This window comes from Engraulis encrasicolus, chromosome 12 (genome assembly GCF_034702125.1).
Source record: "Engraulis encrasicolus isolate BLACKSEA-1 chromosome 12, IST_EnEncr_1.0, whole genome shotgun sequence".
Classification (NCBI taxonomy): domain Eukaryota; kingdom Metazoa; phylum Chordata; class Actinopteri; order Clupeiformes; family Engraulidae; genus Engraulis; species Engraulis encrasicolus.
The window spans coordinates 32,476,324-32,491,085 of record NC_085868.1 but is presented as its reverse complement, the minus strand read 5'-3'; the positions used below and the strand labels follow the sequence as shown (position 1 = coordinate 32,491,085).

The 14,762-nt window shown below is 44.2% G+C and overlaps 1 protein-coding gene across 1 annotated transcript in view; it reads right to left on the bottom strand.

Moving 5' to 3' along the window:
• Positions 1–14,762, bottom strand: part of cntnap5l (contactin associated protein family member 5 like) — a 168,223-nt gene that overhangs the window by 15,217 nt on the left and 138,244 nt on the right. The window contains exons 18-19 of the mRNA XM_063211883.1: positions 8,514–8,750; positions 4,744–4,995 (exon numbers count right to left, since the gene is read on the bottom strand). Of these exons, the coding sequence (XP_063067953.1) occupies positions 4,744–4,995; positions 8,514–8,750 (489 nt within the window). The remainder of the gene's footprint in view (positions 1–4,743; positions 4,996–8,513; positions 8,751–14,762) is intronic.

The window sequence follows — 14,762 nt, the reverse complement described above, 5'->3', positions numbered from 1 at the left end:
CCCAAACCCCAAACTTCTCATCATTAGCCTGGCCTTGGACATCCTTAAGTGTCCATAGTTTCTCAATTTTAATTTACCACATGTTAAGTCTGTGTCAGATATCCTCGGACAAGTCTACATCTGCCGCATGCCAAGCTATTCAGTTAGCACCCAGGGGGAAGGCTGAGGGGGGATGATGGCATATGTGCTACATACAGTAAGGCGAATTACATTCTTCACAGGAAAACAGTAGTGATTGGATAAAACCAGACACAATGGTGTCCAGCTTTGACAGAGTTCACCCCCTTCATTCTTCAGACTGTACTTTTTGGGTTGAACGTTAGTATTAGGATTATTTACAGATAAACTTGGCATTCACATGGCTAACCACCTGAAATGGAATACTTGAAAAAAAAAAAAATTATCCATAAGTAAAAATAAAGGGTCAGTCTCACAAACATCCCTGAGACTCACAGCAAACCTCCAGGCTGTACAGCCATTTTCAACACTGGGGTCAGGGCCCCATTTGAGGTTGTCTGCAATGCCTGAAAGTGTGTGAAAAAATAATACTGATAAATATTACTAAGTAATATCACTTAACTATTCAATATTCTCTTAAAAAAAATACAATTTGCACCATTTATCTTTGTCATGAATATCTATAGGTCGAATACCCTACAATGTATGTAGCTCTGTCATGTTTTAATTTTTGTCGTGAAAAAAATGTGTATGGTCCCCATAAGTTTGGGGTGTCAAAATGATGTCCCATGCCAAAAAAGGTGTACACCATTCGGTTCTGTTGTGTGAGATGGACCACAGCATAACAATACAAGAGCTGTACTATATGCTTTAACTGAAAGCATATTGTTTCAGCAATTTTTTTTAACCATGCTGTTTTCCATGTCTGCCAGGCTTTCACATGCCTCTTCACAAGATACTGTATCTTGCAAGGTTACACCAGAAAAAAAGCAAAGCTTTTGAAGAAAGTATGTACATGTATATTTATGCTTTCTGTGCATGTTTCAACAGCACCAACTCTTTGACAACTTTGACAAATCTGCTTCACATATTAAAGTAATGCAATCTTATCTTACACATAGCTCACGTTGGCAATAAATTGGTTCTAGACCATAACAGTGTGCCTTTTGAAGAAATAATACATTTGTGCTTTCTTTGCATGTCTGAACAACATCAAATTCTTGGCAACTCTGAAAGCTCTTCCTCAGCAGTCAGCCCTCTTACATATTGACAATAAAGTGGCTCAGAGCAGTGTTTAGGTAATGTGACTTTTGAATTGTATTTGTAATTGTATTGTTTTGAATGTATATTTTCTCACATATAGATAACTTTGACAATAAATTAGTTTGGAACCCAGGCCAGAACGGAATGGGTTTCGAATGTTAGCAACGCTTTTACAATATCTAACAGGTTAAATCAAGACTCGTGCTGTCGCTTCATTGTTGAATTATGGCCACTTGTGTTATATTGTGTCAAAATGAATGTGAAGCTAATTAATGTGGCTACTTCAGTTTACAGTGAACATAGAAAGGCACAAACTGGGTTGTATCGTTTCAGGGAATGGAGGGGGGTGTTTGCATTAGGCAAAACAGCCTGAATTGAGTAATGCGAAACAGTGAAATATACTGAAATATTTTTTTCTGACATTTGTTAGTCAATCTCAATTTTGGAGGCCGCTGCTTTGGAGACGATGTGGTTTAGGCCCTGCGTACTCCGGGCTCTCTGCATACTCTGCGTATGCTGGGGTTGGAAGAAAGTTTACTTTCTTACATATAGTATTCTAGCTCGTATTGGCAATAATTTAAAAAAAAAACCCAGTATGGGTTCTGAAGAAAGCATATTTTGTTACTGCTCACTTTGACGATAATTTGTCCCATTCGAGCCCATGGAGAACACTTTTACGAGTTTCGAAGAAAGTATATTTAGGAGATAAACTGAACGGCTCACCATCTGACTCCAATGCAATCATGCCACCTGGTGTGGCACTTGACATTATCAGTGAAGTGCTCCTGACATTATGGAGGACTGATTCAACGTAGAAGGCATAAAGGTCACACCAGTCCTCCTGCTGGGTTTGTCTAAGTGCATCTAGTAAGTGTGTGTGTGTGTGTGTGTGTGTGTGTGTGTGTGTGTGTGTGTGTGTGTGTGTGTGTGTGTGTGTGTGTGTGTGTGTGTGTGTGTGTGTGTGTGTGTGTGTGTGTGTGTCAGAGTGTGTGTGTGTGTGTGTGTGTGTGAATTGTGCGTCTTTGGGTGTCATTTCTTATGTGTGTGTTTGTGTACACAGGCATGTGTTCATGAGTTTGTCTTTCCTGGACAGACAGACAATACAGTTACACATACAGTACAGGGTTAACAACAAAAGCAGAGAAGCACAGGGTGAGGAAAAAATGGAAGGCATTGTTGTACCTCAGTTGACCTCTCTCTAAAAGGCAAACGAGTTTACGCATACTGTAGCTGCATTGCACTCACGATGCAACTAAAACCTTGTGGACAGACAAGACTGGGAGCTGCAGCCAATAAATCCAAAAACAAATCATCCCACAACCTTACAGCTTGTCTCCAGAATCATTAAAAATCTTTTAAAAAAACGGAGAGAGGCACTTAGCACTGCAGTATGCTTGGTGAGTGTAATGGTATGGTGAGTGGGCTTAGCTTGTGTGTGAGGTTGTGAAATATGCCTGTGAAATTGTGTTTGTGTGTGTGTGTGTGTGTGTGTGTGTGTGTGTGTGTGTGTGTGTGTGTGTGTGTGTGTGTGTGTGTGTGTGGGTGTGTGGGTGTGTGGGTGTGTGGGTGGGTGCGTTTGTGGGTGTCAGTAAATGTATATGTATGTCTATGACTGGGGGTGTGTGTGTGTATGTGTGTGTGTGGGCGAGCGCATGTGTTTGTGTGTGTGTATTTGTGCGTGTCAGTAAACAGCCCCGCCGACAGGGGGGGACTAAAGGGCTTTTTGTCCCGGGCCCTGGGAATTCTGGAATAGAGGGGGGCCCATAACTGGGCCCCCATGACGTTGGGCTCAATTATGATATGTTCACTTCAAAATGTGTTGTTTTTTAGGGTAGAAAGGTGCTTTATTTGCATTCAAACAATTACTTATAGATGTTTGTCTTCATTGCCCTTGAAAAAACGGCCAATAACCCCCTATCACCCCTATTCCAAAATGGATTGGTCTTTTTAGAAAAAAAGACGACAGCATTCGATAAGTGGTCAGTGTGCGCGAGCCATTTAGTAAACATGCACAAGTCAGGAGCGCAGAAAAGAAGGAAAAACGAAAAAGAGAGGAAGAAGCCAAAAGGTTGAGGGGTTCTCTGGCTAAATATTTCAGGAAAGACTGGAATGATGTAGCAGGCACCAGTAAAAGCAGCTGTGCAGCAGATCCAGGTAAGACACGGCAAACTTTTTCCAGCCCCGTCGTCAAGTAGGCTAGCCTATCATTGGCACAGGAGGCAGTGAGCAAGTCACACGGGATTCAGTATCAGAGAGACAGGGGGTATCGAATAATTTGATTACCGCAACGGCTTAATAACAATGTGTTTCATGCGCCTATGTAATTGAATCTATGAATATGCACATTACTCTGCAATTATGTGTCCAAATCAAAAGTTTCAGGCAGGCACGCGCACGCCAATCAGGCTGAATTGATATGAGAATCATCCCCGGTCAGCTGAATTACAGCCAGTGTAACTCGACTCTGGTTTAAACTTATTTGGTTTAAAATAAGCCAGTGGCATGTCAACGTGTGAAATTGACATTTAGATAGCCTAGAATTGAATGTAACGAATGGGTTATAACGGTGTCGTTTTGGGGTAACCTGTAACTTTCGGTTCTGATTGCGGTGAACTTGACTCTCGCAAGATGAATGTGCCCCGCCTTCCCCTCTCTGGAAGTTCAGCGGACATATACGCGTCCTTGACATGATTCCCCTTGGTCAAGTGCAAATGGTCGATGTGATGAAAAATGTGCTATTCATGAGCTTAAGTAATACAACAGCGTGGATTTTATTGTGATAGCATTTTGAAAACCATAACTCCACTCAGTCCATATCCGTAAGGTTGTAAATAAACTAAGGGCAGTCATGGGTGAGCGGTTAGGGCGTCAGACTTGCATCCCATAGGTTGCCGGTTCGACTCCCGACCCGCCAGGTTGGTGGGGGGAGTAATCAACCAGTGCTCTCCCCCATCCTCCTCCATGACTGAGGTACCCTGAGCATGCTACCGTCCCACCGCACTGCTCCCCATGGGGCGCCACTGAGGGCTGCCCCCTTGCACGGGTGAGGCATAAATGCAATTTCGTTGTGTGCAGTGTTCACTTGTGTGCTTTGGAGTGCTGTGTCACAATGACAATGGGAGTTGGAGTTTCCCAATGGGCTTTCATAAGTTTTTGTTTATCCGTTATAAATGGGCTTGTCATCCCGACGTGGTGTGTTTTGGAGCTGCACAAGGGAATTACGTGGTTGTGGTTGGGCGTTTGACTATTTTGTGTAGGGACCGTCAGGGATGAGGGGGTGGGCTTTTTTGGTGTTGGGAGGGGGGGCCCATTGAGAAAATGTTGTCCCGGGCCCAGCCAAACCTGTCAGCGGCCCTGTCAGTAAATGTATGTATGTGTATGACTCTGTGTGTGTGTGTGTGTGTGTGTGTGTGTGTGTGTGTGTGTGTGTGTGTGTGTGTGTGTGTGTGTGTGTGTGTGTGTGTGTGTGTGTGTGTGTGTGTGTGTGTGTGTGTGTGTGTGTGTGTGTGCCAGCATCAGTACCAGTTCTGGTCAGGATCAGGGCCACGTATCTCTGTCCGAGCCCTTGTGCCAGCAGCAGGAGAGAGGGCGAGCCCCTGGTCTGGAAGCCCAGCGTGACACTGTCCAGCGCGGGACCGGCAGCACCGGCAGCACCGGCAGCACCAGCGCCCTCTGGTGTCAGGGAGGCCCTCGAGTCTTTGTCTCGGATCGCAGACAGTGTCTCCTGCAAGGAGTAGGTAAGGCTGGAGTCTCCATCGAACGCTGCCGCCATGACTGTGGGAATTGGGAAGACAAAAAAAGGGGTAGGGGTAAAGGTGATGAGGAAATGTGGGCCATCCCACCAGGGCCGCTGACAGCTTTGTCCGGGCCCAGGACAAAGTAATCTGAAAGGGCCCCCCACTCAATACATTCAGTGTACGAAGGACCCAATTCTGGACCCACCGCCTACCTAGGCCCGGGACAACTGACCCCTTTGTCCCCCCTGTCATCTCCCCTGCATCCCACCTTTAAGTTCCCCTACACCTCCATCCATCTGAGATGGTAGTCATCCAAGCATGTTTCCCTGACCCGAGTCCCCATCGAATGCTGCTGTCATGACTATGAGAGGGGGAAGGGAAGTAAAGGGGGAAGATGAGGGTGAATTATAGGAGATATTCTCCAAAAAGCAAGAATAGAAATTGTAGTAGCCATCAAACGGGGGAGGGAAGGGTTTGTGGCTATCGCGACAAAGGAGAACATGGGGAAGGTAAGGGAATATTCAGATTTTAATTGGAATTGGTGGCAGTATTCGGTTAACCTGACTCCGTCAAACAGTCTGGCGAAAGCGAAGAGGAATCCGTGTCCGTGGAGGGTGGGAGATGGTCTGATGTTACTCTGGCATTTAAATTCCATGGAGTTCCGAATTCAAATTAAAACCCATATTGTGCTTTATTAGCATGATTGTTATGATTTAGTGTCGCAAAAGCATACAAATAACAAAACAAAAGTGTGAATAGTGTTACCTTAACCAATCAGTGACCGATTTCGCGGGTGAGTTCTGCGTCACCACTCCCAACTGTTTGTTGATAGGCAAAACAGTGAGCGAACCGAGCTAGGAGGGTTTCCCCAGACTAGGTGCGGAGCCAATATCTTTGGGTGGAGTACATAGGATGCCGTCGCCAGGCTAGTATTCAGTGTGTCATGTAAGCTCTTGTCATTCCGAATTCGAAGAAGTATCTCCAAAGAGACAGAAATAGGATTGGGGGTACATATCAATAAAGTTAATGTAAAGATACCCGAATTACTGTACAGAGGGTTAATACTTCATATAATGGAATGCAGTTCAACAGAATAGAATAGAATAGAATAGAATAGAATAGAATAGAATAGAATAGAATAGAATAGAAGAGAAGAGAAGAGAAGAGAAGAGAAGAGAAGAGAAGAGAATAGAAGAGAATAGGATAGAACATTTACAATGAGCACTAAATCACTGGGGATTCACAAACAAGCCACAGCACATTTACATAGCTGTTTTGAAGACACCCAGAGCAGCACTTTTTACAGTCAAGGAAAATATCTCACTAACCATCTCCAGACACCATAGACACCAGCACACTTCAAAGACCTAGCATAGCAAATATAACAATGGCAAATATAGACCGACAGTGTGGAATCATCTTTATACACCATGGGCCTCTGTGTTGTGTTGTGTTGTCGCAATGTGCAAGAGAATAAAATATGAGAGGGGAGAAAAAAAAATGTTATTTATGTAAATTCTGGCAGATCAGAACAGTTGAACTTGCGGAGGCCGCTAACCCAAATCCCTCCTCTTTTAATCATGCGCCGCTCTGAGGGGCATTAGCATCTCCCTGCCAGGCCTCTAAATGATTTCTGACTCGACGTGGAATCAACTTACAGCTCAATCTCCGGGACGTTAATGCTTTCTCGCGCGCTGTGTTGCATGCGCTGCCTCCTGCATTTAAAGTTTTAAATTGTCTGTCTGGGGTTGACTGAGTGAGTGAGTGAGATGTGTGTGTGTGTGTGTGTGCGTGTGCGTGTGCGTGTGTATGTGTGTTGTTGTTTGTAATGTTGTTTGAGTGTGTGTGTGTGTGTGTGTGTGTGTGTGTGTGTGTGTGTGTGTGTGTGTGTGTGTGTGTGTGTGTGTGTGTGTGTGTGTGTGTGTGTGTGTGTGTGTGTGTGTGTGTGTGTGTGTGTGTGTACGCGTTTCGTGTGTGTGAGAGTGGTTTTGCCTGATTGTGTGTATGTGTGTGTGTACCGTATATGTATATAGTAGATTTGTGTGCGGTCATGTCTATGACAGTGTGCTTGTGTACGCGTGTGCTTGCACAAGGGAGGAATAGTATGTGGGAGGGAGTGAGTACAGCATGTGTGGATATGAGTATGTACTGTATGTCTAACTGTCTCTGCAAGGATGTTTGTGTATATGTCAGTGAGTGTGTATGTATGTCAGTGTGTGTGCGTGTGTCTGTCTGTGTGTCTGTGTGTGTGCGTGTGCGTGTGCGTGTGTGTGTGCGTGTGTGGTGCGTGCGTGTGTGTGTGTGGGTGGGTGTGTGTGGGTGTGTGTGTCTGCTTGCGTGCGTGCCTGCGTGCGTCTGTGTTGCTATCTGTCTATCTCATGTGTGCATGACATATGTATCTGTCTATATCTCTGTACTGTACAGCACTGCATGTGTGTCGAATTTCCAAGAACGCCCTCTAAATCGCATTCAGGGCTCGACGGCAGCTAATGCCTGCCCGGCTCGTTGGATTGACAGACTTGTGGGAGGGCCTGAGTCAGAACAGAACGCCCGCGCTAATGAAATTCAGCCTCGGCAGAGAGGAAGGAGGCGAAGGCAGCGAAAAAGCGCTTTGCAACACAAGAGGACGAGCACATTTAGCAGCGGAGAAATGTACTGCATCCATTCCCCTTGTTCTTATGGATTACCATACTCACTCACGCAGGCAGAAAGACAGACACTTGAAACATTCCTCCCTACCCCGCACAGTTTGATCATTCAGGCTGCGGCAGAAGAGGAGAAGTTCGCTTCTTAAGCCAGGCATCTCATGTTTTCCATTTATATATTTATATAGTTGCCCGTTTTTTTTTTTTAGCTGAGATATGTAGATTGATCTTCATGCTACTATGACAGCGGCAGTTTTTTGCATTCACTTTGTTATGCCTTGGCACTGAAGTCTGCTTGCTTGCTAATTTGCTAAACTTGTATATTATTCACATTTTTCTGTGTGCATGAAGGCATGCACATGTATACAAACCATAAGAGAGAGAGAGAGAGAATAAGAGAGATAGTGTGTGTGTGTGTGTACAGAATGTGTTTACTTCGCTGGAGCTACAGCGCTGATGGAGAGACAGCATTATTTCCTTTCTTGCTTCGACAGGATCATTCGAAAGCGCTTTTTGTTTGTAGAACCATATTTTATGAAGTTTTGTATGAAGCCATGCATTGCATGTGCCATACTTAATCTGTGTATACATGACTTACAGGACAAACAGTGTATACATACGTAGCATTTATCAGCTGTGAGACACAAACATCCATTCACAAAACATCCATCCATACCTCCTCCCCCCGTGTATTATATTACTCTCTCTCTCTCTCTCTCTCTCTCTCTCTCTCTCTCTCTCTCTCTCTCTCTCTCTCTCTCTCTCTCTCTCTCACACACACACACACACACGCACACGCACACGCACACGCACACGCACACGCACGCACACACACACACACACACACACACACACACACACACACACACACACACACACACACACAAGTACACAAGTACACCTCATTTACCTGTGTGGCAGTGAGGCCCGCCATATGCTGTTTGCGAGCAGTCACACACGTAGCCGTTCCTCTCCTCCACACACCTGCCGCCGTGGTGACAGACGCTGTCCCCGTTGCAGTGACCTGGACAGCCGGGGGACACGCCCGGGGTCGTCTTGGCCCGCTCCTCAAGGTCGAGAGACGCGCCGTTCAAGGTCAACGCGCGCAGACAACCCTGGAAGCCCCCCTGGCGCGAGGCGGTCCCACCTGTTACAAACGACAGTCAGCAAGGGAAGCGCTTAGCGTTATCAGACAGTACAAGTAGACAGGAGATATGTAGATATATATGGAATAGCGGCCGACGAGGTGATATCAAGGGAAAAATTTTGGACGAGGCGGAGCGTTCTAACAGCGGTTCGCTTCGCGAAGTCCATTTTCCCTTGATATCGGGACACCTCGAAGGCCGCTATTCCGCTTACCTCCCGGTTACCAGCATTTAAGTATTAATTCATTAATATGTTGATCTAAGGCTTCGTGAGACAGTAGATTAACCACTGCGCTTGGTACATTGCTATGGGCACCACTTCCTAATCTAGTGAGACGCGCCTCTATCGGAGGCATGTAAGGACGCGCGCAGAACATCAGGGCAACTTGACAACCAAATGCGATAGAACTAGCGACTGGGTTTTTGACTTGACAACCAGATGCGATAGAATTAACAACGGGGTCTTGGCTTGACAACCAAATGCGATAGAATTAACGATGGGGTCTTGGCCATAGCAACCTGCAGTTTAGAATTAGTAACGGCACTTCTCCAGAAAGTTAGAAAAGAAGCTACTTAGACGCCCGCACGCCCGCATGACATCATAGGTGTCCTGCTCTTGGGGAATAAAGGACACCTGCTTGGCCAATCAGAAGACGTTCCGTCTGCTCACCGGGTGATAAAGATATAATAATTGGATAACACTCTAGAATAATGGCTCCTAAACAGCTTTATAAGCACTTTGTAAATAATGAACTAATTATCATCAACACAAGCAAGTGCCAAGAAAACAAGCAAGGAATATACTACAGTGTGTTAAACCACAGGATGGAGATGGCAAACACATTACCACTATTTACTAAATGACCGACCATCACACGCGCACAAGCATCTCAGTTACAGTACTGTTGTCGATACTATATGTCAGATATAAAGTATTCACACTATTGTACACAGCATCATACTAATACATTATTCACACATATTGGTAGTATTTTGCCCTGAGAAAGGCTTCAATGATTGGAATCCTCAAACCTGTCATTAATATAAACATCTAGCTCGGTCCAGCTGTCTATAGCAATGTAATGTGAGCACGAGGCGGTACGAGGCAGAATGGGATAATAACAAATGGCCCTGTCAGGTTGTCAATACTTTTTTTGTTTTGATGTGTTTTCTGTCCGACAGAGACCTGCAGGGGATCACATTCATCAAAATAAAGGCGAATTAGCAATTCTAATCCTCTAAGCAGCTTTTTTTTGGGGTCAATATCAGCCAACTGCTTTCCAACAGCCTCATTGTGTGTTTAGAATTTGGACTTGCAAGTAAAATGTACCTCAATTCTGCATACAAGGTCATTATTATGGAATCTGCTTTCTCACACACACGCACACAGGCACACATGCACGCATGCACACACACACACACACACAGACATACACACGCACACGCACACACACACACAGACATACACACGCACACACACACACACACACACACACACACACACACACACACACACACACACACACACACACACACACACACACACACACACACACACACACACACACACACACACACACACACACACACACACACAGTTCTTGCTGTAGAAGAGCATGTGGAATTTGAATCAAAATGTAAGCAGCCGTGTAAACAATGCCAGCCAATCAGCACTGCACTCTGTTATGGGCTATGGCAGCACACATGGCAGAGCCAGTAATGTAATTGGATTGGCTACTGCGCTGAATGTATGAAATATCAAACAGCTCACTGTAAAAAGCTGACTTGTAAACTTTGCCTTTAGTCATCTACTTGTTTTTCATATAAAGATAAGAAAACAGAAAGGTTATGTAATTACATAACACGTCATACTGTTTTCAACCAAATACTATATAGGCTACACACATACCGAGAGAGATAGACAGACTGATTGCTGAAAAATCTACATAACTAGCCTAAAAGATCTCCACGACATCTGAAGTAACAGATTAAACTACAGATGAAATGGCCATAGCCCTTTTGATTAGGCCTACTTATGACAAGCTCTGCATGAAATGGAGGACAACACACTGAGAATGATGCCTGACAGCTTCACCAAATTCTAAATCTGCAAACAAAGCTCCTGTACTGTATTAGCCCATGGGCATAAGCATCCAGTTATGCATCTTGATCTCCCCATCAAAGTGATACTGGCCCCAGTAGACCCCATCCCCTTGCCCAACAGTATCAGCAGATGGAGGATTTGCGGCATGGCAGGTGTTTTTCCGTTTGCTGCAGTGTCTCAAGTGTGTACAGGGTTTCTTGGTGACATGTAGGATTACATCTACAACACAGCGATTAGTCAGACTCTGTTAGGATCGCCAATTCAAAGGCCCTCTGGATTGTTGTGGCATTTTTATCTTTTAGGCTAAGGGTTGTAATGACTTTAATAGAATGCAATATTGTACTGTGACTTACACATCTTTTGAAATAATAATAAAAAAATATATTTTAAAAAAACTTAGCTTAGGTTTAATTTAAATATATACATTTTTATCTAAGAAAAATGAAAAGTGCCTTGGATGTCTGTCATACTTTTTTTTTTCAAGCTTCACACTGTGTGAAGAACGCCAAAGCCCTCTGACCAACTCCTTTTGGTAAGTGCCCCAAGGATTTAGAGGTGAATTACATTGGCTGCTGCTGTTACACTTGCCTACACTGCGAGATTTTGTGGATCAAGAGCACATGAGAACGTTTTTTGACAGATTCACAAGAAGCTGAATTACTGAATTACATACTGAATTATGTTCTAGCTAATGGGCGTACAGTAAAATAAGTATTATGCACCTTGATCTCCCTATCACAGTGATACTGGCCCCAGTAGACCCAAACCTGTTTTCCCACCAACAGAAGGGTGATACTGCAGGCATGTATATTGTTTCTGTTTGCTGCAGTGTTCCTTTTGGAGTTGCTCAGGGTAGTTGCTTGGGCCCTCTCCTCTTCTCTCTCTATATGTTGAGAGAGAAGAGGAGAGCACAACGTTGATTTCCATAGCTATGCCGATGACACTCAACTATATATCTCTGTCGAGCCTAGCCAAACCACTGCCATTCATGCCTTGACTAAATGCATGTCTGCCATCACAGATTGGATGAACAGTAACTTCCTAAAATTAAATGAGGATAAAACTGAAGTGTTGCTCATTGGGCCTAAGAAAAAACGTGCAAAACTCCACTCAAGCCAAGGTGACCTAAGCATGCACATTAAAGATAAGGTTACTAGCCTAGGTGTGGTCATAGACTCGGATTTGAGCTTTGAGCCTCACATCAACAAGATAACAAAATCTGCTTTTTTCCATCTTAGAAATGTCAACAAAGTGCGCGGCTTGGCCCCCGACAAGACGCTGAGAAACTTATTCATGCCTTTGTCACCAGTAGGCTAGACTACTGTAATGCTCTCTTCTCTGGTCTCCCAAAAAAATTAATTGACAAATTGCAACTCATTCAAAATTCTGCGGCAAGAATCCTAACAAGAACCAGAATGAGAGAGCACATCACTCCTGTCTTGGCAGACCTGCACTGGTTACCTGTCTCATACAGAATCGACTTTACTGCTGACAGTATTTAAAGCATTAAATGGACTTGCCCCTAGTTATATCTCTGACATGCTCTCTTTTTATGCCCCTGCTCGAGCTCTCAGGTCCACTGATGCCAAGCTGCTAAGGACCCCCACCCCCCCGCAAAAGAAGATCGGCGACGCCGCGTTTGTTTGCTATGCGCCCAAGAGATGGAACGCCCTCCCCATCGAGATCCGATCAGCCAGCTCCGTCGACTCCTTCAAGAAGCAGCTGAAGACCCACCTCTTCATCCTTGCCAACTCCTAGCTGCCAAGGCGTTATAGTGTCCCAGCTGCCGCAGCGCCCTTACTGCTCACAACCAGCCCTGGCAGGGGGCTCCCCTAGGTGGCCGCTGGTCTCTGCCTGAGGTTTCTTCCTGACTATAGGTTTTTTTTTCTCAGACCTCACTGAGCTTTTTTTTCACCCTACAAACTATGATTCAAGCGAAAGGGAGTTTTTCCTCACCCCTGATGCCACCAGGGGCCTTACCTGAGCGCCCAATCTCTGTGTGACTATCTATGACTTATGATAGGCCCAGCCACTATGGACCTTACGCATCTAAGAATCCTGGTCCTAACCTACGTTGACCTTATGACTCTACAATCTCTGTCTATCTCTTCTTCCTCTGCCTTCCTGCTATTTCTGCCTCTCCTCTATACCTCTCCTTTTAAATCCATCTCTAACAATGATGTTTTTTTCCCATTTGTTAAGCACTTTGAGTTACATGCCTTGTATGACACAGTGCTATACAAATACAATTACTATTACAATGTCAATCTAACTCTATCTATTCAAAAGCCCAATGGATTGTTGTGTCATTTTAATTTGTATTTATTTTATTTTCATTTTATTCAGTAGAGTAGATGAACAGTGTCTGACAAAACATTTTTTCAAACAGCATCAACCAAAGAGCCCCTTCACACAATTCTGCTAACATCCTTTCATTTGCCATCCTATGCATTACTGTAAAAGTCCATACGGATCCCCCCCATCAAAGCGATACTGGTCCCAGTTTGCCCCAAACGTAACAGCAGATGGCGGATCTGCGGCAGGCAGATGTTGCTTTGTTCGCTGCAGTGTCTCTGGTGTGTTCGGGGCTTTCTTCTGGATGGCATGTAGCATTACACCCGCAACACAGTGATTTGTCAGCAACCCCTAAGAGCATCCGTTCAAAAGCTCTGTGGATTAATTGTGTAAACAGACGCTTACAGTAGATACGGTATGGGTTGCAATGACTTTAAGAGAATGCAATATTGTACTGTGACTTACACGTCTTTTCAAATAAAACTTAAAAATACATGTAAAAGCTTAGCTTAGCACATGCACTTTAATTAGGGGGTTGTTTATCTAAGAATATGAAGAGTACCTTGCTGTCTGTCATACTTAAAAAAAATACATTAACCAAAGAGCACCTCAAACTAATTGAAGAACATTGAAGCCCTCTGACCAACATCCTTCAGTTTGGTGATTTGCTGCCATGTGGATTTTTGAGTGGATTACATACCACTAGGCAGGGACACCGCCAGAAATGTTGGGCTCCATGATAAATTCAAATTTTGGGCCCCCTAAAAGGCCCCTGTCAGTGCTGTCAGTGCTTTGGCCCTTAGAATCTGTAACACCTTTCCCCCCCTAGCGGCACCCATGCCACTAGGGGTGTCTAGATTTCAACAATACTAGATTTTGCGTATCAACTGTAGTTTACTGTACAGCTCCAGGCCACTTTATTAAATTGCATGAAAAAGTTGATTTATTTCCATAATTCCATCAATAATGTTAAGCTGTCATGGATTATAGATTCATGGCCCAGTTTTTTAACTATTCCAATCATTAAATCGTTTATTTTTACATATTTTGGTCTTCCATCTAAAAAAACCCATGAATTGGGGAATTCACATTATTTTCTTCATCAAAAATCGTTTCACATCAGTGCACATCAAATCATTTGAAATCTGGTACTTTCTACATAACATGTCAATGTTCAATACTTGGTTAGGACACTCTTTGTCAAAATCACTGCCATGATGCGTTTAACATTGAAGTCAATGGCAGAAGCATTGCATGGGAGTAATGGAAGCCCAGATATCCTTGATGCTTTGCTGTGAGCTGTTCTTGTTTGCTGACCTGGTGTCCCACACTTCACTCTTCAATATACCCTGTAGATTTCCATGCCACGTTTTGTCGCTAACTCACCAGTTTAATTCTAAATCACCAGAAATGAAACCCCATTGAAAATGAATGGGGTTTTATTTCTGGTGAGTTAGAATTAAACTGGTGAGTTAACACCAAAACGTAGCATGGGTATCTACGGGTATATTGAAGAGTGAAGTGTGGGACACCAGGTCAACAAACAAGAACAGCTGACGGCAAAGCATCAAGGATATCTGGGCTTCCATTACTCCCATGCACTGTTTCTGCCATT